This window comes from Acomys russatus, chromosome 14, assembly GCF_903995435.1.
Source record: "Acomys russatus chromosome 14, mAcoRus1.1, whole genome shotgun sequence".
Lineage (NCBI taxonomy): Eukaryota > Metazoa > Chordata > Mammalia > Rodentia > Muridae > Acomys > Acomys russatus.
Genome location: NC_067150.1, coordinates 25,119,887 through 25,145,184, shown reverse-complemented (window position 1 = coordinate 25,145,184; position 25,298 = coordinate 25,119,887). Strand labels below are relative to the sequence as shown.

Genomic DNA, 25,298 nt, shown 5'->3' with positions numbered 1-25,298 from the left:
TCTGACTTAGAATCCAAGACCAGAGGACTCATCTCAGTTTTCTTTAATTTCCACTCAAATGTACATCTCCTCGCCATTAAACAGGGATGACAATTCTATTTGGCAAAATTGCTTTTAAGATTCAAATGCAATTGTAAAGCCACTCTGTAGCCCAAAACCACTCTGACCCCTTCTGTTTCCCAGTTTCAAGTTACCTATCACTTAAACCAGGCCATTTCCTCTCTGCCTGCCCCTAGTTCTATTTCTTCATAAAAGACATGATTAAAGGCCCAGAAATTAAAAATACACTTTTAATAATTTGGATACTTTCACAAAGAGATGGGGAAGCCCTATTCCTGCAGAAAGGCTTTCCACCCACCCCTGCACCACAGCAAGACACGTAAGATACAAGCAATGAGTGAAGTACTTAGGACTCTAAAAAGCATCCTTCTGAGCTCTTTTGTGGCTGGTGGTGGCTGAGAAGTGTATAATGGTCAGGAATAAAAAACGTCAAACTTAGTCTCATTTCTCCTGAAGCTAGCACTACCAGGTAGTGCCTAATTCTGTCACCACCACCACCGTTCCTCCTATGTTCGGACCAGGTGGCCAGCTCTAAAGGTCTGGTTTGCGACTGCTGTTCTACAGCAAACAAAATGTGCAATCTCTGGGCCGTAAGCAAGTGCAGTGTGAGAGCAGCATCTCGGCCGGCATCCCCTACCCTCTTGTCCCACAGCTCTCAACTTCCATGTGAACAGGCTTGTCAAGGACAATGCCCACAAGTGAAGATACAAGGACAACCAAGATTCTGACACTCATCTTTAGTAAGTGGTTCCAAACTAGTCCCACTTGAGGGGATCCACGCTACCCCTACATATCCCTACCATGGAATCTCTCAATTAACAAGGAAGCCACAAACCTATTAAGAGTCTTGTTATGTTCCATTCTGGCTAAAGGAGTAAGTGATCAGTTTAGGGGCACTGAAGCCCAGGTTTGTATTTGATAAAAGATGTACAGTAAGTTCTTTAAAAAAATAAGTTACACAAAATTTTCTGGACACAAAACTCGATATCCTGACAAGTCACTGAGAGGATCAGAAACTAAAAAGTAAAATCCTCGCACGAAATGAGGCTTATTCACTGCCAGCTCGCTCAGCAACCGGCAGGCCTGCTCCCTGGACATCCAACACTCAGGAGGTAACCCTGGCTTGTGTGACTGCGGCCTCCCATGGCAGATGTTCTCTCCTCCTGGGCTAGACAGAGCAGCCCTGGAACCCTAAAAAGGAACACTGTCAGGGCTTCTCTCTGGAGTGTGGCAGCAGAATCTAGGCCACAGCTGCCATCATCCTCCGCCATCCTGCCTCACGCAGGAAAGCTCAGAGGAACAATGCAAACTCCCTGCTCCCTTTCTGTCAGCCGGGATACACCAGGCCTGGCCTCTTAAGAAGTGGCCTTTCACAGTCACTGTTGTTCAGGTGCTTGTTTAGGAGATGGAGCCGTGGTCACAACAACAGTGGAAACTGCTTTCGAGGAGCCAGAAGCTGTGCCCTGTTGGAGATGGGACGCTGGGACAGTCTGGATGCGCACCTGCTTGCAAAGAGAGGAGGCTATCAGTGGACTGCAAGTGCTCTCATGAATTTAAAAAAGCAAAGGAAACAGCTGGCCAACAGTCTGCATTGGACCTTACCTGTGTGGCCTGACCTTGTTGCTGAAGCTGCTGCAACTGCTGAGCAGTAAGAAAACTCACTGGTTTATTGCCAGCAATGAGCTTGGTTCCTGCTGGCATGGTTGTGAGGATGATGTTGCGGCCCAGTCCACTGAGACTGTGGGAGGCAAACAGACGTAGGTGTGAGCACATCATTCATGGTCAGGCTGAGGATGCATACTGAATGGGAGACAATGAAGAGGCCTGGCACCCAGTAAAAATCCCAGCATTCTAAATTCAAATAGAATCGTATGCTAGGACTACCTTTCTTCTAAACTTTTACATTTCCCACAGCAAGAGCCTCCAGAATGGTAGATAAAATGGCCTAAACTCTATTCTATTCTACGGCCATCAAGAGTCAGACACTGCCAGGAAGCACATGTCCTTGGTAAGAAACTTGCCCAGGTGGACCAGAAGTAAAAGCATTTGAGTACTGGTGTGAGCCAGCTTCAGGAATCCAGTAAGATCCCTGTCTCGTAGGAAAGAAAAAGGCCACCCCCACAATCCCAAACAGCTTTAGCAGGATTAAGAATGCCAGAATGCCCGATGGGCCTTTTATTCCTGCTCAAGTCAGGGCCAGAGAAAAGGAACTTCCAAACTTGTCAAGCTTGGGCTCAAATATCAAAGAAAAGGATCCCTTACACCATCCCATCCCAACATCCGGTCCCCTCCCTCCTTGTATTCCTTCTGAGTGGTAACTCACTATATTACTGCTTTATTGCTTCTGTTATATTCTTCTCCCTACTCTACAACATGAGCCGAGTACAGAATGGCTCTTTTGTGTCTTAATCACTGTATCCAAAATAGTGCCGGGGATTCATTCAAAGTACATTACTCATGAAAACCAAAAATGTGTTTGTTCTTCTACAAATAGCACTCACTTGGCACCAAGGTTGCCTTTGATGATGGGGGCTGTGACCACACTCTTGCCTTTCATTGGCTGGCTAATCACTGAGAGAGGAACTGTGATCCTTGTAGGCAGCTTTCCCTATGAAGAAAACAGTTAGCTTTGTGGAACAGACGGAGATACAGCAAACAGCTAGTGTCTACAGAGAAAAAGTGAGAGCACTATAGACACCTCTAACCCTCATTCCCACAAAGGCTCCAATATTCCTGCGGTCAGAACCCAAGTAACTCCAATAAACTGGCTTATACTCAAGTTATGTCACTTGCACTACTAGAGAGTAGCAACTGTCACAAGGAGCTCAAGCTCCAAGTTTGCCATAAGGCTCAGAGGGGACTTTAGACTAGAGTTGGGGGAATAGAGCTTAAGACTGTGTCTCTCTGTATAGCCCAGCCTGGCCCTCAATTGAGTCTTCGGGCCTCAGCTGCTCCAGTGCTAGTACTATGGGCATGCCTCATACACTCAGCTGGGACTGGGACTTTTGAACAATGATAGAAACTGATTTTGTTATGTGTAGGAGCCTTTGAGGACAAGGGGTGCAATAGTATAGTTTAAATATGAAATGCCTCCCACAGGCTCATCCACCGACTGCTGGCAGGACTTATGTGGAAGATTATGGACACTTCCAGGAGATGAGGTCTAGCTAGAGGAAGTAGGCAGGAGGGTGCTTTTGGCTAGCCTGACTCCCAGGTTCCTGATTCACTTGATGCTTCCTCTCATGAGCTGGGCAGCCTGAGGCACATTCCTACTACTCCGATTTTCTGCCTCACCATTGGCCTAGAATCACAGAGCAAAAGACTGGGGCTGAAACCTCTGAACCATGAACCTAAATTAATCTTTCCTTCCCTTAAGCTGTTTATGGTTCTGGTGTAAGGATGATGCTGACCTCATAGACAATTAAGTGATTCCACTACTTCTATTTTAAAAAGAAAATTTAGGGGCTGAAGAAATGGCTAGGAGGCTAAGAGCACGGGCTGTTCTTCCAGAGGTCCTGAGTTCAATTTCCTGCAACCACAAGGTAGCTCATAACCATCTATAATGAGATGTGGTGCCCTCTTCTGGAATGCAGGCAGAATACTGTGTTTATAATAAATAAATAAATAAAAGTTAAAAAAAATTTAGACTATCGTTACATTGCTTCTTTCATAAACATTTAGTAGAAGCACCTGTAGAAATGTAGACAGTATGCCGGGCGTGGTGGCACATGTCTTTAATCCCAGCATTTGGGAGGCAGAGGCAGGTGGATCACTGTGAGTTCGAGGCCAGCCTGGTCTACAAAGCAAGCCCAGGACAGCCAAGGCTACACAGAGAAACCCTGTCTCAAAAACTACAACAACAACAAAACAAAAACAAAAACAAAAAAACAAACAAAAAGAAATGTAGACAGTTATATTTCCTATAGAAAGTATTATCTCAATTTGTAAGAAATAAGTCAACTGAAATTACCCACTTCTTCCTTATGTGATTTTTCATAATTTGCATCTATCATGGAAACAAACAATTCTGTACCTGAACTACAAAGTGTGGCAGTCCTAGATCCTGAGCGCCACCCCACCCCCCCTCCATTGGTCAATCCTATCTGTCTGGGTATCCATAACACATGGTAAAGTGCTGGATACTCTGCAACTACATGGTGAGCAAGGACAGAGGACCTCTAGCGTGAAAGAGAAAAGGAACAGCACCCTAATGGAATGCAGGCTCATGGGGTGGGCACCAGGACAATCTGATAAGAACAAATTGCATTTCTCCTCCAGAGATAAGAGAGGTAAGTTAGGGGACATTACTAACAAACTTAGCCAAGTGATAAAAAACTAACGCCAAAGTTAGTAAGGTCCAAGAAGACAAAGAGGAGAGAGTGTGTACATGAGGGAGTGCAGAGGTCACACGCCCAGGGCACTGCAGTAAAAAAACAGTCACCATACCACCTACTCTTAGGCTGTCTAGCTTCTGATGCTTGCTTACTAATAAAATTATCCTCCCACTCTCCAACCCCCTGGTATTGGGGAGGAAACCTAAAGCCTCCCACATGCTAAGCAGATATTCTCGCACTGAGCCACACTCACTGGCCCAGTACTTTATAAGCATGTATAAATCTTGCTTGCTTTTAAAAATACAAGAGGAATAAAGCTTAGGGCAGGGGCAGGGAGATGATGGCTATTTCCTATGAGCAGGTTATGTATAAGGAAGTCAGGGACACTGATACAAAGTTGCAGGCGCCAAATTGACTCAATACAGTTTAGTTACTATTTGTAGCCCATTAAAGAGCACTACAAGATAGCACCAGGCAGTAGGAGAGCTAGATAATACCTTTATATGGATCTGTTCATGGTTGTTTTCTGAAAAATGCCTACTTCTCAGACTACCAACATACTGACTAGAATGAGACTGACAAGTTGACTCAGGAGTGGTAGAGTGCATGCTCTGCCCTCTGCTGACCACCCAATTTTACTATATTAGCCTAGACTAAGTGTTCACAAGGAGAAGCCACTGCATATGGCCTTTCTGTGCCAGGAAACCAGAAATACATTAGACAGTTTCCTCACTTCTTATTTCATTTCTTGTGATATAAAAACTGAAATAATTATTTTCTCTGTAACATACTATGTTTTAAAAACACATACACATTCTTCTTTCACTAATCTGGCTTTTATCTAAATTACTAGGCTTTTACCATAAAATGTACTGAAAATAAAATCCTGAGATATAGCACCATATACACCTCTCAACAGTGAGATGTTCTTATGAAGTTAGGAATAATATACATACACAGAAACAGAAATAGGATTTGGTTTGTAATAAAGAGGCATTTCAAGTTATTCAGGAAAGGAAAGCCCAACTGATTCTTTTGGAATAATTTAAAAAATATAAAATAAGATCCCTATACCCTGCAAGACTATTTCAAATGACTAACAAGCTATATTTTTTCTTACACTTAGAATTTTATGAAAATAAAGGTGAATATATTTTCACCCTGAAATAAAGTAGGCACATGTACAAACCCTTGAAAGCATTCAAGAAAATGCTGATAAATGTAATTCAAACCAAATACATGGTGAAGAGATGACAGACCAAACTGGGCTTGGTGACCATCCTAGTATTCAGGAAGCTATAGAGTTCCAGGCCAGCAAGGAACATAGCAAAATCACCAAGAAAGAGAGAAGTAAACAAAACCAATATAAGAGCAAAGGAATATAATAGTTTCCCCTGCAGTACTGGGGCTAAAAGCCAGAGCCTTGAGCTTGCAAAGTGACCACCCTACCACTGAGCTATATTCACAGTTCCAAACTCAAAGAAAACATTTTCTATGCACATAACAATATAGCTGATAGATATTCTTTGGTAGCAAAATTAGAGTGTCAAAACTTTCAATATGTGCATCTTAAAACACTTTTCCCAGAGCACTGCTGTGGCCCTGGCAGCAGTGGAAACAGACCCCTCATCACTAAAACAGATCCCTGCATCACTAAAAAGGACATGATCCCCAAGACATTCTTAGCTGGGTGTATATATAAGGGAATGCTCAGGAAAGGGGCTAAAAGGATACCTACATTATTCATTAGCCCTTATAAAAAACAGAACAATAACAGGCGATAAAGAAAATTTTGTACCTTTATCCTGTACTTCTGCTATTGCTCTTTTTGTTTTTTGCTACATTTTTCTAAATTGTATTCCAAAAGCAATCAATCCAAATCCATATAAGTCAGATGGAGTGACATGGGTAGGACAGTGTCCTAGTTCTCAGTCTCCTAAGGGACAGGGGTTGAACCTAAAGAACTCTCCCAGGTTGGCTTTAGCAGTACACACTTGCAATCCCAATACCTGATGGACTGAGACAGGAAGATCAATAAAGGAGAAACAAGAGTCAAGACCAGTTCAGACATATAGCAAATTCTAAGCCAGCCTGGGCTATATAGCAAAATCCTGTTGTCCTGGCTAGTTTTACGCCAACCTGACACAAGCTTGAGTCATCTGAAAGGAGGGAACCTCAATTGAGAAAGTGCCTCCAAAGAAGCAGCTGTAAGGCATTTTCTTGATCAGGTACTGATGGGAGGCCCCAGCCCATTTTGGGTGGTTCCATCCCTGGGCTGACGATCCTGGGTTCTGTAAGAAAGTAGGCTGAGCAAGCCAGTAAGCAGCGCCTCTCCATGGTTTCAACATGAGCTCCTGCCCCTAGGTTCCTGCTCTGTTTGAGTTCCTGTCCTGGCTTCTTTCAATTATGAATAGCAATGCAGAAGTGTATATAACCCTTTCCTCCCCAACTTGCTTTTGGTCATAGTGTTTCATCACAGCAACAGAAACCCTAAGACACTTGACTCCTTCCAGAAAACAGTTTCTTGAACAGGGAGCTAAAATCTTTACCATCAACATTACTCACAGACTGGGATGTGGACACAACTGTAGTGTTAACAGGGACCTGTCGCACAGTGGGGGCTCCAGTCCCGATGCTGATGGGGGTACTTGTTGCCCCAGAAGCCACAGCCACAGTCTTAGATACAGTGGCATTTATACCAGGCAAGGACACCGTTGAAGAATGGACAGTTCCAGACCCACCAGCAACAGAGGCTCCTTGCTTTGCATGTGCTGCAACAGTAATGGTCTGGCCTGCTTTAGGAGGCATCACTCCCAGCCCCTGAACAATGCGGATCGTGGCAGCAGGTTTTGCTTCAGAAGAGGCCACTGTGTTCTTTCCCTTCTGATCTGCCACACTCACACCAAGAGCCGGCATCAAACGAAAAGCTGAATTCGAAGTTTCTGTTGGCTTGAGATCAGGAGTTACTTTGACCACGGTAGTACCTGCTGGAGCGGATGAAGGAACACTGGCTGAAGGGGCCTTGGCAGGGCTGTCAGCTGCATGGACAGGGTTGGAAGTGACATGTAAGGTAGCAGAGATGCCTTTGCCTGTTGTGCCACTTCCTGTCCCAAAGAGGTCCTGAGTCAGTTTCACTGTGGTGACCTGAGACTTGGCCAATGTGGCCATCATGTCCGGAGTGATTCTCAAAACCGTCTGGCCTTTGGCATCTGTCGTGATGGAGGAGGGTGGCAGGCGCAGTACATCCTTACCCTGGATACGGAAGTTTGTGGCTGTGAGTGGAATGCTGTTGCCTGTCTGAGGCTTCACACCAAGCTGCCCAGTGATTGACACCTGGATGGGAAATACAGTAACAATGAAGAGATTCACAGTGCTAAACTGGCCATGGGACAGGATTAGGCAAACCTCTATTCATGGGCATGCATATCAGGTTAACTTTAACATTTTATTTTGAAAAATGCTAAACACAAACAAAAGTAAAGAAGAATGTAACAAAACATATACCCTTTACCCAACTTCAGATGTAATTACTTTGTGCATCTTACCTATCCTTCCTTTCCTGGCTTTAGGAAGGAATGGAAAAGCCTGAGCTAGAATTTTGGCAGAGGTACTAGCAGCAGCATAGTTAATTATATATGAGGTGTAATACAGCAAGACATACCCTCACAATGTGTAACAAATCCAGGGCCCCACCATACAACACACAAGAACTGGAATATTTTAAAGTACACCAATATATGTCATTTTGTGGATAAATATATATATATATATTCCCACACACAAATACACACACGTAACTTAGCAAAAGATTTTTTTTTAAAGCTAAAACACTAGTCATAGTGCCATCACTAATCAGCAAGTACTATCAGCACATATCTGGCTGTCTTTGTGCCCCCCCCCCCCAATGCTCTAGTATCTTAAATCCATCTATTTATAGTCAGCCCACTTATTTTGACCAACAGTGTAGTGCACTAGCTCCAAGAAGGGGCTCTGGAGTCAGACTCCCTGGGTTCATCACCCCAGCATCACAGTGCCCAATATGTCATAGCTTAACTCCTTCAGTCTACTCATCGCCTTCCTCTTGGTGTCACTTCTACTCCATCACTGTTACAGCAAACAAATACAAATGATACTGGCCATCCAAAAAAAAAACTATCAAATCTGACTGCTTCATGATTCACCAGCACATAACACTCCACTCCAAATTCTATGCTGTCTTTAGAAACATTTCTTTTTAAATTCCTCATATTTACTTACTTCTGCTTCCTCACCTGACATTCCCTTTAACAATGCAGACCCAGGTCCCAGTCACATCTACTCCATAGCTGCACACAGTGATGATGAGTCTCATCAGTACTTTTTACCATACCCCACACAGGTGCTGTCCAATCTGCAGGAATACACTGATCTGTGTGCCCCACATTCTCCACTCCAACTGTATCCCCTTCTCAGTAAATGACACCACTATACCTAACTTATTCCATCCAGAGCCCCCAGGAACACTTCTTTCTTTTAGAGTCACATTCCAGCTACCTGCAAACCACACAGGCTAGTTTCCCTTCTTACCGTATCTACCAGGTGCCCTCCATCTTCTCACCTGGGCCACTGCAGCTGCTCTACATAGTCTCCTTGCTTTTATTCTTGTTTCCCAAACTGAGTGTATTCATTATCTGGGAATTAAGTACAAATCAACTACCTATCAAATTAACTGATGAGTCCACAATCTGCCTGTGATTCACCATCACATTTAAGTCAGAATCAAAGCGCAACATAATGTAGCCACTGTCACCCTCCCCAAATGCACTAAGTTATAACCACAAGGATTTCAGCTGTCACTCACACTCACGTTCCAGGCCTACACACTGTATCTCCAGGTGACCACTACATAGCACAGCAGCTTCACTCCTCACCTTCAAATGTCATGTCCTCAGAGAAGCCACTTCCCCATCATTATGGCTAAAATAACTTATGCTATTCAATCTTCCATCTTTACCCAAATCATCACAATATTTCTTACTATCTGATGCTGACTTAGTTAGTTGTCGCCTACTATGACATAAGAGTTCCACAAAGGGGCTCAGCCTGTTTAACACATGCCTAAATTCCCCAAGACAGTATGCAATTGTTGTATAAGAATGTTATTTTGTCATTTCTGGCTGTTTGCCCATCTACAGAATGGTAAAACAACAATACACACACTGCCATGATGGACTGGCTAACGTCTGTAGACCACACAGTGGGGTGCAGCACACAAAAGACACTGCTCTAGTACTAGGTGTCAAATGGTCTCACAATTCTTTTTCCAGACAAAGTTTCTCTGTGTAGCCTTGGCTGTCCCGGACCTCACTCTGTAGACAAGGCTGGCCTCGAACGCAGAGATCCACCTGCTTCTGCTTCCTGTGTGCCAGGATTAAGAGCATGTGCCACCACTGGCCAGCAGCCTCACAATTATTATTATTATTATTATTATTATTATTATTATTATTATTATTATTGTTTTGTTTTGTTTCTCGAGACAGGGTTTGTGTTAGTCTTGGCTGTCCTGGATTCGCTTTGTAGACCAGGCTGGCCTTGAACTCACAGCAATCGCCTGCCTCTGCCTCCCTAGTGCTGGGATTAAAGGCATGCCGCCACGCCCGGCACAATTATTTTTTAAAGTGCAAAGATTATGCTTGCATATTCGTAGCCAAGAAAGAACAAATGTATACTCTGCCTTTATAAGTGACAAACTGAAAACCTTGTAAAATATGGCAGTGGGAGATAACTGCATAAACCCAGGGAAACTGCAACATAAATCCAAACCCTAGCTACCAAATGTTGAAATACACAGAGATAAATGCTGCTCTGTGTTGGGGCATGGTTTAGTGTTTTGTACGCGATAGCTAACTATTCCCGCCCAGGTCTGCTTGAAGTCTTTTATGAGCAGAACTCACGTACCTCTAAATGATGTTTGTAACCTTGTCTAAGAAATTATTCTTTTTTAAAAAATAATATTTATTTATTATGTATACAATGTTGTATCTACATGTATAACTGCACATCAGAAGAGGGCACCAGATCTCATTACAGATGGTTTTGGTTGCTGGGAATTGAACTCAGGACCTCTGGAAGAATAGTCGGTGCTCTTAAACCACTGAGCCATCTCTCCAGCCCAAGAAATTATTCTTGATTGGCTGATTTAAAAGCCTAAACCTGCGCAGGGCAGAATGGGGTAGGTGTGGCCCAAGTTCATAGGCTTTGGGAGAGAAGGATCTTGGGAAGGAGAAGCAAACAGGTATCACAGGAGGATCATCATGAGATAGAAAAGAGTCACATGTGCCAAGAGGAGGAACTCTGAAGTTCCACAAAGAAAGAAGTGGCCCAGATGAACAACCTTAGCAAGTATTTTGGGATTAGGGATGGAAGGTAGCACAAACAGAAATTATTAGAATCAGATGGCATGGGCTGGAGGCTGGGATATAATGGAAAGTAGCTTAGGAGTTAGTATCTGCCATGCCCCAGGTGATAAGGCTAGTCTAAAATGTGTAACAAGTCCGTGTCTTTATTGATTGTGAAAGCAGGTTAAATAATACTGACATAATAACTGTAAGGCTAATAATAAACATTTATTAAGCTATATTTATAAACTAACAACAGCAGCTCTGCCTTTGGAGGAGGAGGGGGGTTGGGGCATTCACCCGATCAATCTCCAAACCATGAGTCAAGGTAACAAACCATTCTCCACTGCACCCAGGCTATTCAGCAACATCTCACACTATCAGTCACTTGCTTTAGCTTTAGGTCACCATTCAGAGTCAAGTCCACGTACCTGCTTGATGATGTTCTGTCCTGTGACATTCTGAATGACGGCTGTCGTGGAGGCACTTGGAGCAGAGGTCCCTGGAGAACTCATGGCTGGCTTGCTCACTGGGCTGACTGCAGCAGGCAGATTTGTCACTGTAAGCCCTGTCTGTGCAGGTACAGGCCGCTGCACAGAGGCCGTTGTTGTTTGCCCTTTGACTGGAACTGTTGCCATAACTGCCTAATTCAGGATGTGAAGTCAGGAGACCAATTAGACACCAAAATGGGACCAGCAAAGTATGCAGGGGCCCTATATGAATGGACACTACATCTCCTATATTTGTATCATGTTCACAATGTTTTGTATTTAACATCTGATTTTATATTTTATATTTAACATCTTATTTCATTTCCTTATACTGAAGACAAATGCGATTCTTCCATTTTACATACAGGAAAGGAAAGGGAGACAAAAAAACCACTAATCTTTTCTAAGAGCCACATACAGACTCAGTGGCATGGCTAAGGCACATGGAATTTAGAAGAACAACCTTTGACATTTCACTCCACTTCTACAGAGTCTTGGTATGAGAACGAACGTCTTATTTCCAGCATATAAAATGGAGTACCTAAAAGCATTTTCTCAATTTTGAATGTTCTCCTTGAAGCTTGAACATTAAATGAGCTATTTCAATGAGCTTCACTGTCAATACCAACAATATATGACTTGACGGTCTTCCTCAAGCTCTGCGTGTTTACCTCACTCACCCATCTCTGGGTCCCCACAGTCCCATATTCCATTGGCATGCAGCACCCACTTACCTGGGGTACTACTTTGGTTTGTGTAGCAGTGACTGGCACACGGATCTGTGGTCCTGCTGGCACCTGTGGTAGAGTCTGTGCTGGCCCCACTGACTGCTGGGAAACAGCAGGAAGGCTGGGCTGGGCTACCACTCGAACCTGGGGCAGTCCAGCTGAGCTTGAGTGGCTCACAACCCGAGCAGTGGCCTGAGAACTGGGTGGAGTCTGGACTGAAGCTGGGGAAAGCATCGTTCCTAGCTGTGGCATTGTTGGTGAGGATACCAGAAGAACACTATAAGGAAAATCCCAAAAACACTCAGAACATGAATACAAAAAGACTTTGGAGAGAAGGAAGGAGAAAAGAAACAAAGGTGCTTACCCTGAACTAGACTTTGCTGGCTCAGAGACAGTGGTGGAGCCACTTCTGTTCACTGCTGACACAGGTGGAGGAGAGATGGGGGTGGGCAACGCTGGCGTGGTAGGGGTTACGGGAGTAACTGGGGTAGGCGGCATGCTGGAGTCACTGAGGCTCATCTGGCTTTGCTCAGAAGGGCCACTAAGGCCCTTCACGGAGCTCTCCTTGTTACTGGACTTCTAGAGAGAAAAAGGAATCTACCTCAGACATCATGAAAGAAGGCTCCTGATCCATTTGGGTCAGCCAGAAGCCAAGTGTCTATGCTGAGCTGCCTCATAGCAGAATCTCTACAGGAAATGCTCTCATGAGGTAACTTACCACCTTAGGTGGTGGCTTGGGTTTTTGCTGAAGAGCTTTTCTGGCTTTAGCTGCTGCTGCTTGAGCTTGATGAATCCGTTCTATAAACAAGAATGTTATAGTTTAGGAAACTTGCCTTTGGCCTGCTAAATGAGAAGGTCTTTGCTAAAAACCAAGGCTTCTCCAAGCAGAAGGTGTACTACTACTCACTTCTCAGGAGCCTGGGGCAGGAACCAAAAAGTCAAGGTCAGCCTGATATACAGGCTAGACTCTATCTCAAGGCAAATCAAAAAGCTGGACTTGATCTGCACAACTATAAGCCCAGAACTACGGCAACAAAGGCAGAATCATCACAAATTCAAAGCCAGCGTGGCTCACACAGCCAGTTCCATATCAAGCTGCCACACAGCAAGACCCTGTCTCAGAAACAAAATAAGACCTTGTTGGTGGACTGGATTCTGCTTCCATAATCTTATGCTAACTGAATGCCAACAAACAGAATAGGTCTAGAACAGAAAGGCAGACGCTTGCCTCCCTCATCTAGTCAACACACTAAAGGCCTCACATACCAAACTCCTCCTCACTCCGGTCACGATGCAGGTAGATCCACAGCTTTCGTCCAATGTCATATTTCACACAAGGGTCTTTTTCATAATGCAGCCGATCCAGTGCGCCACTCACTACCGTGTTCACCTAAGAACAGAGTAAAAGGAGGTATGTGACAAGTCCAACCAGGATAATACAAGTTATCTGGAATCCTGAGGAAAATCAGTAGATGTACATCACAGAGAAAAACAGATTGGATCTCAACCTAGCCGTCAATCCAATAGTTCACTAATCACTTTGAAAACAATGTTGAACAACTGAGATTCTAACTGATCTTCACTATAAGGATTCTGTGAACTAATCAACTGGAAAAACCTTTCCTTTATTATACAATAAGGAAGGCTGAAGAGATGGCTGAGGAGTCAAGAGCACTTATTGCTCTTCCAAAGGACCAGAGTTTAGTTCCCAGAACCCACATCAGATGGCTCAACCCGTTCCAGTTCCAGGGGATCCAGTGCCCTCTTCTGTCTTCCATGGACACCTATATTCATATGGTATATGTTAATATAGACACACACACATTTTAAAAAAATAATCTTTAAAAAAAAAAAAAAAAAGACAGAGCCAGGTACAGTGGCACACACCTGTAATCCCAGCACTCAGGGAGGCAGAAGCAGGCGGGTATATCTGAGTTTGAGGCCAGCCTGGTCTACAAAGTGAGCCCAGGAGGATAGTCAAGATTACATAAAGAAACCCTGTCTCAACAAAACAAAACAGTTGTGAATTACCACATGGATACTGGGAATCAAACCTGGGTCTTCTGGAAGAGCCATGTTCTTAACCACTGAGTTATAGTATTTTTAGTTATAGTATTTTTAATAGGTTTTATTTATTTTATTATTCTTACTGTGTGTATGATGTGAGTACAGGCATACATTTGTCATGGTGCATATGTGGAAGTCAGAAGACAACTTCTCAGGGCTGGTTCTCACCATCACTGTCTGCCTTGTTTTTGAAGCAGTCTCTCTTGCTGTTTCTGCCTCACTGTGTATTCCAGACTAGCTGGATGCTTCTCCCATGGCTGCCTCCACCCTTACTTTAGAAGTGCTGGGATTAAAGAAATGCCACCCATCCAGCTTCATATGTAGACTCCAGTTATTAAACTTAGGTCGGCAGGCTTGCACAGCAAGTGCCTTTATCCACTGAACAATCTCACCAGCTGATAGTTTTGATTTTGAGAAAGGAATCTTACTACATTGTCAACGTTTCAATTCAAAATCCTCCTGTTTCAGCCTCCTACAGTACCTGGTATTCTAGGTATATGCCACCATGCCTAGCTAGCTTTTATTCATTTGATTTGTTTTTGGTTTTTTGTTTTCGAGACAAAGTTTCTCTGTGTAGCCTGGCTGTTCTGGAACTCATTCTCTAGACCAGGCTGGCCTGTAACTCAAACCTGCCTCTGCCTCCCAGGTGCTAGGATTAAAGATGTGCACTACCATACCCGAATTACTCACTCATTTTTTTTTTCTTTCATATATATATATTATTACTCACTCATTTTTAGAGGGTTTCTAGTAGGGAAGCACAGCTCTGTGGTAAAGCATGCTCTTGACATGTACAAGAGCTGGTTCAACCCTCAGTATCACAAGGGAAAAAAAAGCATAACTTCCATTTTGTAATAGTTTTTCTCAAATACATTCTGAAATAAAGGCAAGAAAAGCTATTTCTCTAACTTACCTGAGTGCCGGTGACATCTGGAGCAAGAAACTGAGAGTCCTTGAGCAGTTCGCAGATCTCTGCCCGAGTGCCTTCTCCATTAGGCAGCCGAGCTGCAGCATCCCGAACTGACATTAGACAATGCAAAATCCAGGAGTCAAGCAACCTTCTAATGAATTACAACATCTCCTAACCTCTTGTGGTCAGGCTGAGCTCCCTAGTATCATAGTTCCTGAATTGCTCACCTGACTGGTCAGGGTGCACTGCCCTCACACTTCCTACCCATTTAACACACCTACAGACAAATATAGGCCCATGGATATCTTAGAATTGAATGGAGTAGTTCTCAATCCCAAACAGGACATCTGTATCACATTCCGTTCCCACAAGGCCCAGGGAATGTCATAGAAGAGAAGGTGGAATGGTTTTAAGAGAGGTTAGGGAAGACTGATAGGAAACAGCACCTTCTGCGAGTGAGCTGAACTCATAAATTCTCAAAAGCTATGATCATTACACAAGACCTGCACAATATCTATCTAGTTACTATTCCAGCATGGATGGGAGGGGCTCAAAAGGTTCCATTTCTAGTTGCAAAGTTACAGACAATCATGGCAGCCAGTGGAGATAAAGTCAGTTTTCTTTGGGAGAGGGGTAGGTTATCCATGCTATAGTGGACAGTCCTACACCCACACCACACCCACAGGTATTCAGATGGCATTAACTGGACTTAGTGGGAGACAGACAGACAGACACACACACACTGCATTTTTAGTGAAAACATAAAGTTTGGAGAACATCCGGGGGGTGGGGCAGGGAGATGTTGGAGGAGGGTGTAAGGGTGGATTAGACCCAAATAAAATGCATTCATGTACAAATGGAAAAGCGATTTAGCACTTCTTTCAATTATTAACAAACATTATAAATGACATATTACTATCAGTGTGCTGTTACAATGGGAGTCAATACTTTTTATATGTTATAAGTGTAACATATAAAATCACTTACACTCACTCCCCATTGGAAGCTACAGAAACTGAAACACCTGCTACTGGGTCCTATCATTCAGTATCATAAAAAACATAGTTTTGCATTTGAATTTGTTTTAACAACTTAATAATCACTAAAACATGACTGGCTTCTTCTGTAACTCTAAGTATTTTAAGAATTTAAATGCAGACAGGAGGTGATGGCTCACATCTTTAATCCCAGCACTTAGGATGTAGATGCAGGGACATCTCTGAGTTTGAGGCCATCCTGGTCTACAGAAGGAGTTCCAGGACAGCCAGGGCTACACAGAGAAACCCTGTCAGGGTGGGGAGAGATTCAAGTTCAGAATTCTAATTCTGGGAAGAAGCCCATAGGTGTCACCAGACTAACAAAGGGACTTATGATACAATAAATCCCTCATTCTTTTATTTTTTGAGATGATGTCACTGTGTGGCTTCAAATTCACTGTGCAGCCTAGGCAGAGCTCAAATTCACAACAATGCTCTACTCTAAGCATCCTAAGTACTCAGGTCACAGGCATGCATCAACAATCTCAGGGAAAAAATTCTCTAAGGAAGCACTGTCCTATACAAAGTAACTGCTGGTGAACAGTTCATCAAGATGATCAAGACTTCAGAAACAAGCAATGGCTCTTGTCAGCAATCTACCAGGGTAGAATCTACCCAGCCATCTCTTAGATTTGAACACTTGTAAGACTGATCTTCAGTCCTATCAATGGATGGAGTGTAAAAGGAGGTCTGGGTTTGGTACAGATAGTGTAGACTTAATCTGAGGAAAGCTTTGGGGTAAAAATAAGAAATCCCTAGTAATAAATACATGACACGTACCTAGAGACAGAATGGTGACATAGGCAGGCCGGTCAGAGCGCAGGAGTGAATGCTCACGAGCCTTGTTGAGGGAGGTCTCCTTATCAAACACGCCCTTCACTGGCCCCACCACAGACTCAAAGCCATGCATACGAAAGGTGAATGCCTTATGAGGTTGGCTATACCTGTAACGCTCCTAACAAGAAAAAAAGGCAGAAGTTGCCATGTCAGAATTAGTGGAGTTCCCGCTAGAGCGCCCTTAAAACAGGTGAAAACAAGCAACCCCACAAAAAACAATGACCCAACCACAGAGGGGAAAAACAGTCCTCACAGCTGGTCACCCAGGAAATGGCAGGTAAGTAAAATACATTTTGTTACCTGGAAGAAAAGACGATCAAAAATAGTTTACTTTCCCTTTCACCAAACTATTTCTACCAACAAGCAGCCTTGACCAATGAATTATCTGGGCTGAAGGATGTCAATACCCAAGGAGCTGAGATCAAGGAAAGCCAGGCTCAGTGCACCTGTGTATACTGCTTCTAAAGAGATCGTACCTGCTCTTGGAAAACCCGTTTCTCCTCTCCTGTGCTAGGCCGCACCACATAGTCAGTTCTTCTGGAACAGAAAGAATTCTGTATCATCTCTGAGAGCACGAAGGAAGGTCACAGACCATTCACTCTTTCTCAGCATCTGGAACTATCCCCTTGGCAACATGGAAAATATCTCTTCATAAGAACTCAACTCCTGCTCAGTCTACTCTCTAGCTCTTACCATAGAAGTCCTACTGATAGTTTCCACCTTACCTCCATTCTCAGGATCCTCAAGTGTTTGGAATAAACAGAAAAAGAATAGCATCTTTACCTACTCTTTTCAGTAGTGTTGAAAAGTCAGCTCAACTCAGTAACAAAAATGCTACTCTTGGGGGAACAAAGCACTTCAAAAATATGTTTGATAAGTGGATTTCCTGCCTTCCAAAGAACCCAGAACTTGAGATCTAAACCCCCACTATATGAATGAGTATTTGTGTGTCGGTGCTTATGTGTGTGTGCATGTGTGCCTGCATGCCCACCCGCCTGTATGTATGGTTACATTAAGGCTAGGTAGAGGACTCTACCCTGCAGTCTGAACAGGTAGGAATCAGGAATTTGAGATGACTGGGCAGAAGAGCACAGAATTAGGAGTCAAGGGATCTGAACTCTAGCCAGGGTCCTAGCACCAACTTTTAGCAAGTCACTGAACTTCATGGGGTTCTTTCTTTTCTTTTCTTTTTTTTCTTTTCTTTTTCTTTGAGACAAGGTTTTCTCTGTGTAGCCTTGGCTGTCCTGGACTCACTTTGTAGACCAGGCTGGACTCAACTCAGAGATTCACTTGCCTCTGCCTCCTGGAGCATTGGGATTACAGGTGTGCACCATCACACCTAGCCATGGATTTCTTTACAAGTAAAATGAGCAACCTGAATTAGATTAATCTTTTTTTTTTTTTTTTTTAGATTAATCATTTTTAAGTGAAAACCAGGAAGGGTACATAGGAAAACTGCCCACCTACAAGGCAGATCATCTGTAATTAGAGACTACTGCAGTCAGAAGCTATTCTTACTGAAAAGAAGTGCCCTCCTCAACTATGTGAAGATCTATGAGTCAGTGAACTTGTAGGGTCTCTAAGGTCCATTATAGCTCTAACACAGTAAAGCATGTCAGCAGACTGACAGAAGTAACAGTAAGTCATGGCTTCATGGGAAACACCCACCACAAGAACAAAATACTCACACTCGAGGGACAGGTGTCATGGCATCTGAGCTGTCTTCATTTTCCTGCTCAAAAAAGGGAAAATCATTACCAAGTAACTGGGCTAGAAAATTTTCACTAACTTAAGAGTTCTAAAAACCCAAGTAATGAGAAAGTGAGAGACACACCTTACAGAAGGTTTGGTCTTTGGTTTCTAGCCACAGGTGGAAGAGAGCAGCTAATTCCTTTTCGTTATCTTGAGACTGACCTATGGGGGGTGTGCACACACAAAAAGTAAGAAATTTAAAGTATTATTCAGAATCCTGTCTTTTCTTTAACAGCTCTATTAACGCCAGAAAGAGAACATAACAGAACCTGTCACTGGTCCTTCCCACATATTCATGCCACTCTCCTCACTGCCCGGACGAAACCCCAGGATGTCACTTTTTCAACGAGTATCTACAGTGCAGCCACTGTGCACCAGGCACTTGGATGAAGCTGAGACCATGAATAAATTCATTCTCTGAACTCAGAGAGGTCACATCAAGTGAGCAATGAGTTCATATAAACAATATCAATTCTAGGATAGGTAATGTGTTCATAATTGATGCTACAAAAGTTTACACCAGGGAAGGATCCTGTTCTTGTAGGTAGAAAATTAATTCCTAACACTGGCACAGAAGTAAGAGGACCTGAGGAAGAAGTAGCTTAGCTCTGTGACCTGCCTAGAAGAGAGAACTATTTTTTCTGTGACTCCTTCTTGTGCCACTGAACTCAGGCTCATGATGGCACCTAGATCTCTGCACAGACTAGAACCACCATAGGATCAGTGCCACACAGGTGGGCTACATCAGAACACAGCTCCACTTTCCAGAGAAATGACTATTCACCAGGATGCTTAAATTTGTTGTCATTAGTCAACTCCCAACAGCCATATCCAGAAATCTCTGCACTCTCTCTTCCCTATAACACCCATCTTTGCCTCTCATTGTGTCTTCTACAAAGGCTATTCATAATTAGTCAATCATCAATAATGTAATCTTCCTTCTCTGTTCCAAGCTGACTCCTCCTGCATTCTGAGCCCTAGAGATGCTGAGTACCATGCTCTTGTGGCTGAACCCTAGGGTCAAAAGCTAGAAGAGTTAGTTCTTCCTCCACCCCATGGCTGGTTTTAGATACTTGTTTCCAGTCTGCTAAGAAGAAGAAGAAGAAAAATTAAAAAAAGCAAATTGTACAAAAGCCTGTTCCAAAATAAAGAGTGTCTAGAAATAAACTCATACATATGTGACTAGTGAATTTATTTTTGGCAAGGTTGCCAGTACTATGTAATACTGCAGGGACAATGTCTAGGGAAAAAAACGATGCTGGGCAGCCAAGTGTGAAGTGCATGCCTATAATCCCAGCAGGAGAGGCACAGGGAGATCTCTGTGAGTTCAAGGCCAGCCTGTCTAGAAAATGAGTTAAGACCAGCCAAGGCTACACAGAGAAACTCTGTCTTGAAAAACCAAAAGAGCCTCCTGCCAACCCCCACAAAAAAAAAAAAAGGAAGAAAGAAAAAAAGATGCTGGGGCGCATTATTAAGAATTTGTATTTGCATGATGGTTGTATCAGTTCACACTCCTATCAGCTATGCACAAGGTATGTGTGAGGGTTCTCTTCACATCCCTGACGGCGTGCGCTTTCTTTTTGAGACAGGGCCTTTCTGTGTGACCTTAATTGGCCTGGCGTTCTCCATGGATACCAGGATGGCCTTAAACCCTCAGAGATCTGCCTCCTGCTTCTCCCTCCTGAACAAAAGAATTCCACATTTACAAGTATAGAATTCAATCCTAAAGTCATAAAATACACACAAAGCCCAAAGTAAAGATTAGATTGCAAGGCTACAATTTCAAGAAAACATTAGGGAAGGCCCCATATCCTTGATCTTGGCAATTTTCCTTACATGACACCAAAAGAGAAGGCAACAATGATCGAACAAAACAACAACAACAAACCAAGTGAGATTGCATTTACCAAAAACTATGCAAACAAAAAACAAAAAGCTATGCATAGTAAGAGGAAACACCAGAAGAAAAAGGCAACCTACAGAATGGGAAAAATATTTACAAACTACATATAAGCTAAGAATGTTAATAACCTAGTTGGGTGTGGTGGCACACACTGTTAATCCCCACATTCAGAAGGCAGAGGCAGGAAGATCTCTGAGTTCCAGGCTAGCCTGGTCTACAGAGCCAGTTCCAGGACAGCCAAGGCCACATAGAGAAATCCTATCTCATAAAATAAATAAATAAATAAATAAATAAAAACTTATAAGAAACTCCTACAAATCAATCATAAAACTATAGTAACCTTACTTACAAAAATAGGCCAAATTCTGGAGGTATTTTGCCAAAAGAGCGTACAAGAGCCCACAGGCACAGGAAAGGGATTCAGTGTCACTAATCACAAAGGAAATCAAAACCACTCTGAGATATTATTCATAGTGGTTACTATTTTAAAAAGGTCCAAATACCAGGAAGTATTGGTGAGGCCAGCATGATGGCAGACTGGAATTCCCAGTGCTTGGGAGGAAGAGGCAGGAGGCAGATCTCTGTTGGTTTAAGGCCAGCCTGGTATCCAGGGGGAGCTCCAGGCCAGTTAGGGTTACATAGAAAGGCCCTATCTCAAAAAGAAAACAGTGCTGGCAGGGATGTGAAGACAACCCTTATGCACCCCTTGTACATAGTTGGTGGGTTTATGAACTGACAGAGCCATCATGCAACAGTATGAAGGCTCCTCAAAAAATTTTTAGAAAATTGCCGTATCGTCTAACAATCTCACTTCTTAGCAAAAGAAAATTGAAATCAAGATCTCACAAAGCCGAGTCACCCTTGTAATTCCAGCACTTGCGTCGTGAGGTAGAGGCAGGATGATCGGTTCAAGGCCATCCTAGCCACAAAGTAAAAAGTCAGCCCTGCCCTCAAAACAAAAGCAAAACAACTTCAGTGACCTGGTCTTTGCAACATGACTAACTTCGAAAATCCATCGTTAGCTATACAGTCTCCAGTCTTCCAATCAGGCAATCAACAATGCCAGGAAAACAAGTAAAGGGTGGGTAGAGGCTGTCACAGTAAAGACAAGATGAAAAGCTACCACAGGCAATCACCATGGCCATCTGGCCATCACTGGTCACATAGTTTCACACGTCCCTGTCTCCTCCTCCTCCTCCTCACTTGCAGTAGACATGAGCCCACTGACTATGGAGCCACTGTCTCTTTTCCTCCTATTGAGACAAGAAATATCGCACCTCCTCAGAAATGCTGCGACACCCCCTCCTCTCCATGACATTTTTCCCACCTCAGACTTCTCTCATTTAAAGACAAAAAACAAAGAGCCTCTTGGAGCTTAGAATACTTACCAAGCAATTTCCACTGCTGGGTTTTCTCTTTGAATTCAACAAATGGAGAGAAACTTGAAGGAACCACTGCAAAAAAATGGATCGCATGAACAAGATGTCTAGCAAGACACACAAGTAAGAGAACATTAAACCCTAAGCTCTGGGAAAGCTTCTGAGTCTGTTCTTGTTTTGAGGGTTTTGTTTTACTTTGTTTTTCAGTGTGTCAGAAAGGAGAGAGATGCAGGATGTGTCTGATGGACAAAGAGCAGCTATGGTTTACTGCAATAACTTTTTAGAGAGAAAACATAATCTCACAGAAAAAAGACCTCACCTCGGCTTTCTCCAGCAAGATACTGCAGAGCAGGCAACACCAACTCAGCCCAATTTGGGGCAGCAGAGAACCAGCTGTTGAGGGAGCTGGCTGGAGAAGACTGCCAGTCCAAAACCCGATCCTCCAGCTGAAGGAGAGGGAAAGATGGAACCCAATTAGGTCTCTCTTTACACCAGCAACTGCAGGGTGACAGAGCCGCAGGGCATGTATACCCAGCTTGCCAAATACCCAAAGTAAATAGCTGCAGTGCTGTCGGAGGGATCCAGCTGAGCTCTATCTCCCACCAGTGCTGGGTAGTTTTGTTACGGTAGCGCAAGGTAAGTCATCCCTTACTTGAGAGATTGCTTACATCTAATTTTGTGGGCAAATCTGTGAGGCACTTTCTTGATTAATAATTGATGTGGGAGGTTCCAGCCCACCAAGGATAGCACCACCCCTGGGCAGATGGTCCTGGGTTAATGACAGCAAGCAGAGTAAGCCACGGAAGCAAGCCAGTAAGTATTCCCCCCTCAGAGTGTAAGCTAAATAAACCCTTTACTCCCCAAGATGCTTTGTCCATGATCTGTATCACCGCAGAACCATAGTTAGAGACCACTCAAGAGCACAGCAACTGCAAAATGTTCACATCTCCACAACGCTTACCATGGGAAGGCTAGCCTGACTCTCCAGCAGCAAGATCTCTAACAGAAGAGAGAAAAAACTGGAAGATATTTCATTGATTCCAAGGCAAGGCTTGATGTCTTCCAGGGGCCTAACAAGTAAGTAAGAAAAGACAAGCATTTCATGTCTGGGCCCCACACAGCAGAAGGGGAGAGGCAACTCCTCCAAGCTGTCTTCTGACTTCCATATATACAACATATACACCTGCACATTCACACAGACAAATGTTACAACATGGGATTTTTGTTGTTGTTCTTTGTTTTTTTAAATGTAGAATAAAAACGACAAAGAACACATGTCAGATTGACTCAGGTCCCCTGAGCCTCCTTGTAAGTACAAGAGCTCAAGGGATTAAGAGAACATGGTGCCAGTTTCCCAGCAAGATCTCGGGCTCAGCACACACAGTCAGTCAACACAAGTCCCAAGACCAGGCTCATCTTGTGCTTAATTCCCTCCCTCCCTCCCTCCTTCCCTCCCTCCCAGCACAATCCATTATCTTTGTGCCTCACTCACTCTTCCTTGATAGATGATATTGCCAGGGGAGAGGGGGCCTGTGAGAGAGCTGGGACCCCTTCAGTATTGCTTAGGGGCTCAGCCAGATCCTCTGCCTCAGATTTAATCAACTTTATTTTCTTCTTTTTCTTCTCCTCTTTTTCCTTCACCTTTTTTTTAAGAACAGCCAAATCATATAAGGCTGGAAGGGGGGGAACACACACACACATGTATAAGTCACAAAACTGCATTATGAAGTGAGAGGTCTTACCTATATACCCTTCCCCAAGGCCTGTCAGAGACTCAGTAATAAGACAATTAAGATTTTTTTTGAAAACCAAACTCAGAGCATGACTTATAATTTAACTTTAATATTTAATAATATGCTGTGCTGATATGGTTTGATTTCACTTTATTCATAGAACATGTGCATGTATATGCATGCTTGTGTGTAGGTGTGTGCACACAGAGGCCAGAAGATAACACGGAACATTTTTCTCAGTCACTCTCCATGTTGTTTGCTGAAGCGGGTCTCTCTAGTCTAGCTAGTGGACCTGCCCAAGAGATCCCATCTTGGCCTCCAGAACGCTGGGATTGCAGAAGGCAGTAACACCCAGCTTTTACATAGGTGCTGGGAACTCAAACTCACGTCCTTGCACAGCAAGCATTGTATCCACTGAGCTCTCTCCCCAGGCCTTGTGCTCATTTCAAATTCAGAGAGCAATTACAAAACAAAGGTGGTCAGCATGAAGAAAGCTAAGGTTACATTTATTTTTGTCACATACAGACAGTATGTCATGCAATTTAGCATCGTAAGTGAGGTGAAGGGACCCATAGTCTTTTACCTGCTAGAGAGCCCTTCCTGCCAGCATTTACTCGAGTCATGATGTCACTGAGGGTCAGGTCGCTTGTCAAAAGGTCTGGGTGATCCTAGATATGACATCAGAGATCTGGTTATAGAGGTCCAAAAAAGAACTCAAAATTGATAGTGACTGTGCCAATTTACCTAACAGATACAGTATGTCAGGAACACCAGAGGGATCATCCTGAACTAAAAAATACAGAAACACCAACTCTGCTCTTCACAGTGGAGCATGGAAAACCTGGCTCCCCTTTCTGCTGTAGGGCAGCTGCAGTTCATAAAGCCCCTCTGAATTCTTGTTTCACATGCTCATAAAACAGTTTACCAGTCTGAAAATAGGATTCTGAGGACTTAAGAAGTGGAGAAGACAGAACTCAGCCTTCCTTCCCTATTCTTCCTAGTTTGTCCTCTGCCTCTGATGGCTCTCTTCCCCACTGCATTCCCCCACCATGATGTGCCTTCATAGTGCGATGCAATGGAGGCAACACAAAACAGCAGAGCACCAAGTTTGATTCATGGCTCTGCCACTGGCTGAAGGACCAAAGATAAATGCAGCCTCTGGGAATGGGAGAGATCATGACTTTCAAACAAAGACAGAATGAAGCACACACAGTCAACCATGCCTTGTAAAGCCAAAGCACTTGACTGGCCTCTCACACCTCTGATGCTAAGTATCCTCTCTTGTTGCTTCTGCCTTTGACAGTGATTACAAAAAAACCCACAATTCAGGCAGAGATTACCAGTCTCAAGGCAGCCAAACCAGAGGGCTCAGACTGAAGGCTACCCATGGCCACTCCCACCATAATCTTACTGGTTGATGTTTCCGCTTCTCATGGTGCTTCTTTAACATTATCTTCAGGTCACTGTCCCCCAGTTCTATTTTATCTGAAAGTAAATGAACCAAACCACATAGACCAGGTCATTCACTATGATGGTAACTTAAATCTGCCTAGTCATCCAAGACATTCAAAAGCGAGCTACTTCTGGTTCTGTGTGCCGTAAGCAGTACAAGTCTTCACACAGTCCCCGGATCAGCATTCTTACTTGTCTATTCATGTACCAATAAATGACTTCAGTTACTTAGCAGACT

General features: G+C 43.5%; 1 protein-coding gene across 6 annotated transcripts in view; it reads right to left on the bottom strand.

The window, feature by feature from the left end:
* Positions 1–205: 205 nt before the first annotated feature.
* Positions 206–25,298, bottom strand: part of Nfrkb (nuclear factor related to kappaB binding protein) — a 35,683-nt gene continuing 10,590 nt past the window's right edge. For 4 of the 6 annotated variants that reach the window (XM_051156120.1, XM_051156123.1, XM_051156121.1 and 1 more), the window contains 20 exons: positions 25,020–25,093; positions 24,192–24,276; positions 23,368–23,548; positions 22,837–22,945; positions 22,195–22,321; positions 21,885–21,950; positions 18,676–18,755; positions 18,530–18,573; positions 17,318–17,378; positions 16,785–16,959; positions 14,971–15,077; positions 13,257–13,380; positions 12,709–12,788; positions 12,355–12,569; positions 11,997–12,267; positions 11,203–11,415; positions 6,960–7,727; positions 2,562–2,668; positions 1,663–1,798; positions 206–1,562 (listed from right to left, as the gene is read on the bottom strand). In XM_051156120.1, coding sequence (XP_051012077.1) covers positions 1,437–1,562; positions 1,663–1,798; positions 2,562–2,668; positions 6,960–7,727; positions 11,203–11,415; positions 11,997–12,267; positions 12,355–12,569; positions 12,709–12,788; positions 13,257–13,380; positions 14,971–15,077; positions 16,785–16,959; positions 17,318–17,378; positions 18,530–18,573; positions 18,676–18,755; positions 21,885–21,950; positions 22,195–22,321; positions 22,837–22,945; positions 23,368–23,548; positions 24,192–24,276; positions 25,020–25,093 — 3,149 coding nt within the window. In that variant the 3' untranslated portion in view covers positions 206–1,436. The remainder of the gene's footprint in view (positions 1,563–1,662; positions 1,799–2,561; positions 2,669–6,959; positions 7,728–11,202; positions 11,416–11,996; positions 12,268–12,354; positions 12,570–12,708; positions 12,789–13,256; positions 13,381–14,970; positions 15,078–16,784; positions 16,960–17,317; positions 17,379–18,529; positions 18,574–18,675; positions 18,756–21,884; positions 21,951–22,194; positions 22,322–22,836; positions 22,946–23,367; positions 23,549–24,191; positions 24,277–25,019; positions 25,094–25,298) is intronic. The other 2 variants (XM_051156122.1, XM_051156124.1) reach the window with 1 other exon arrangement.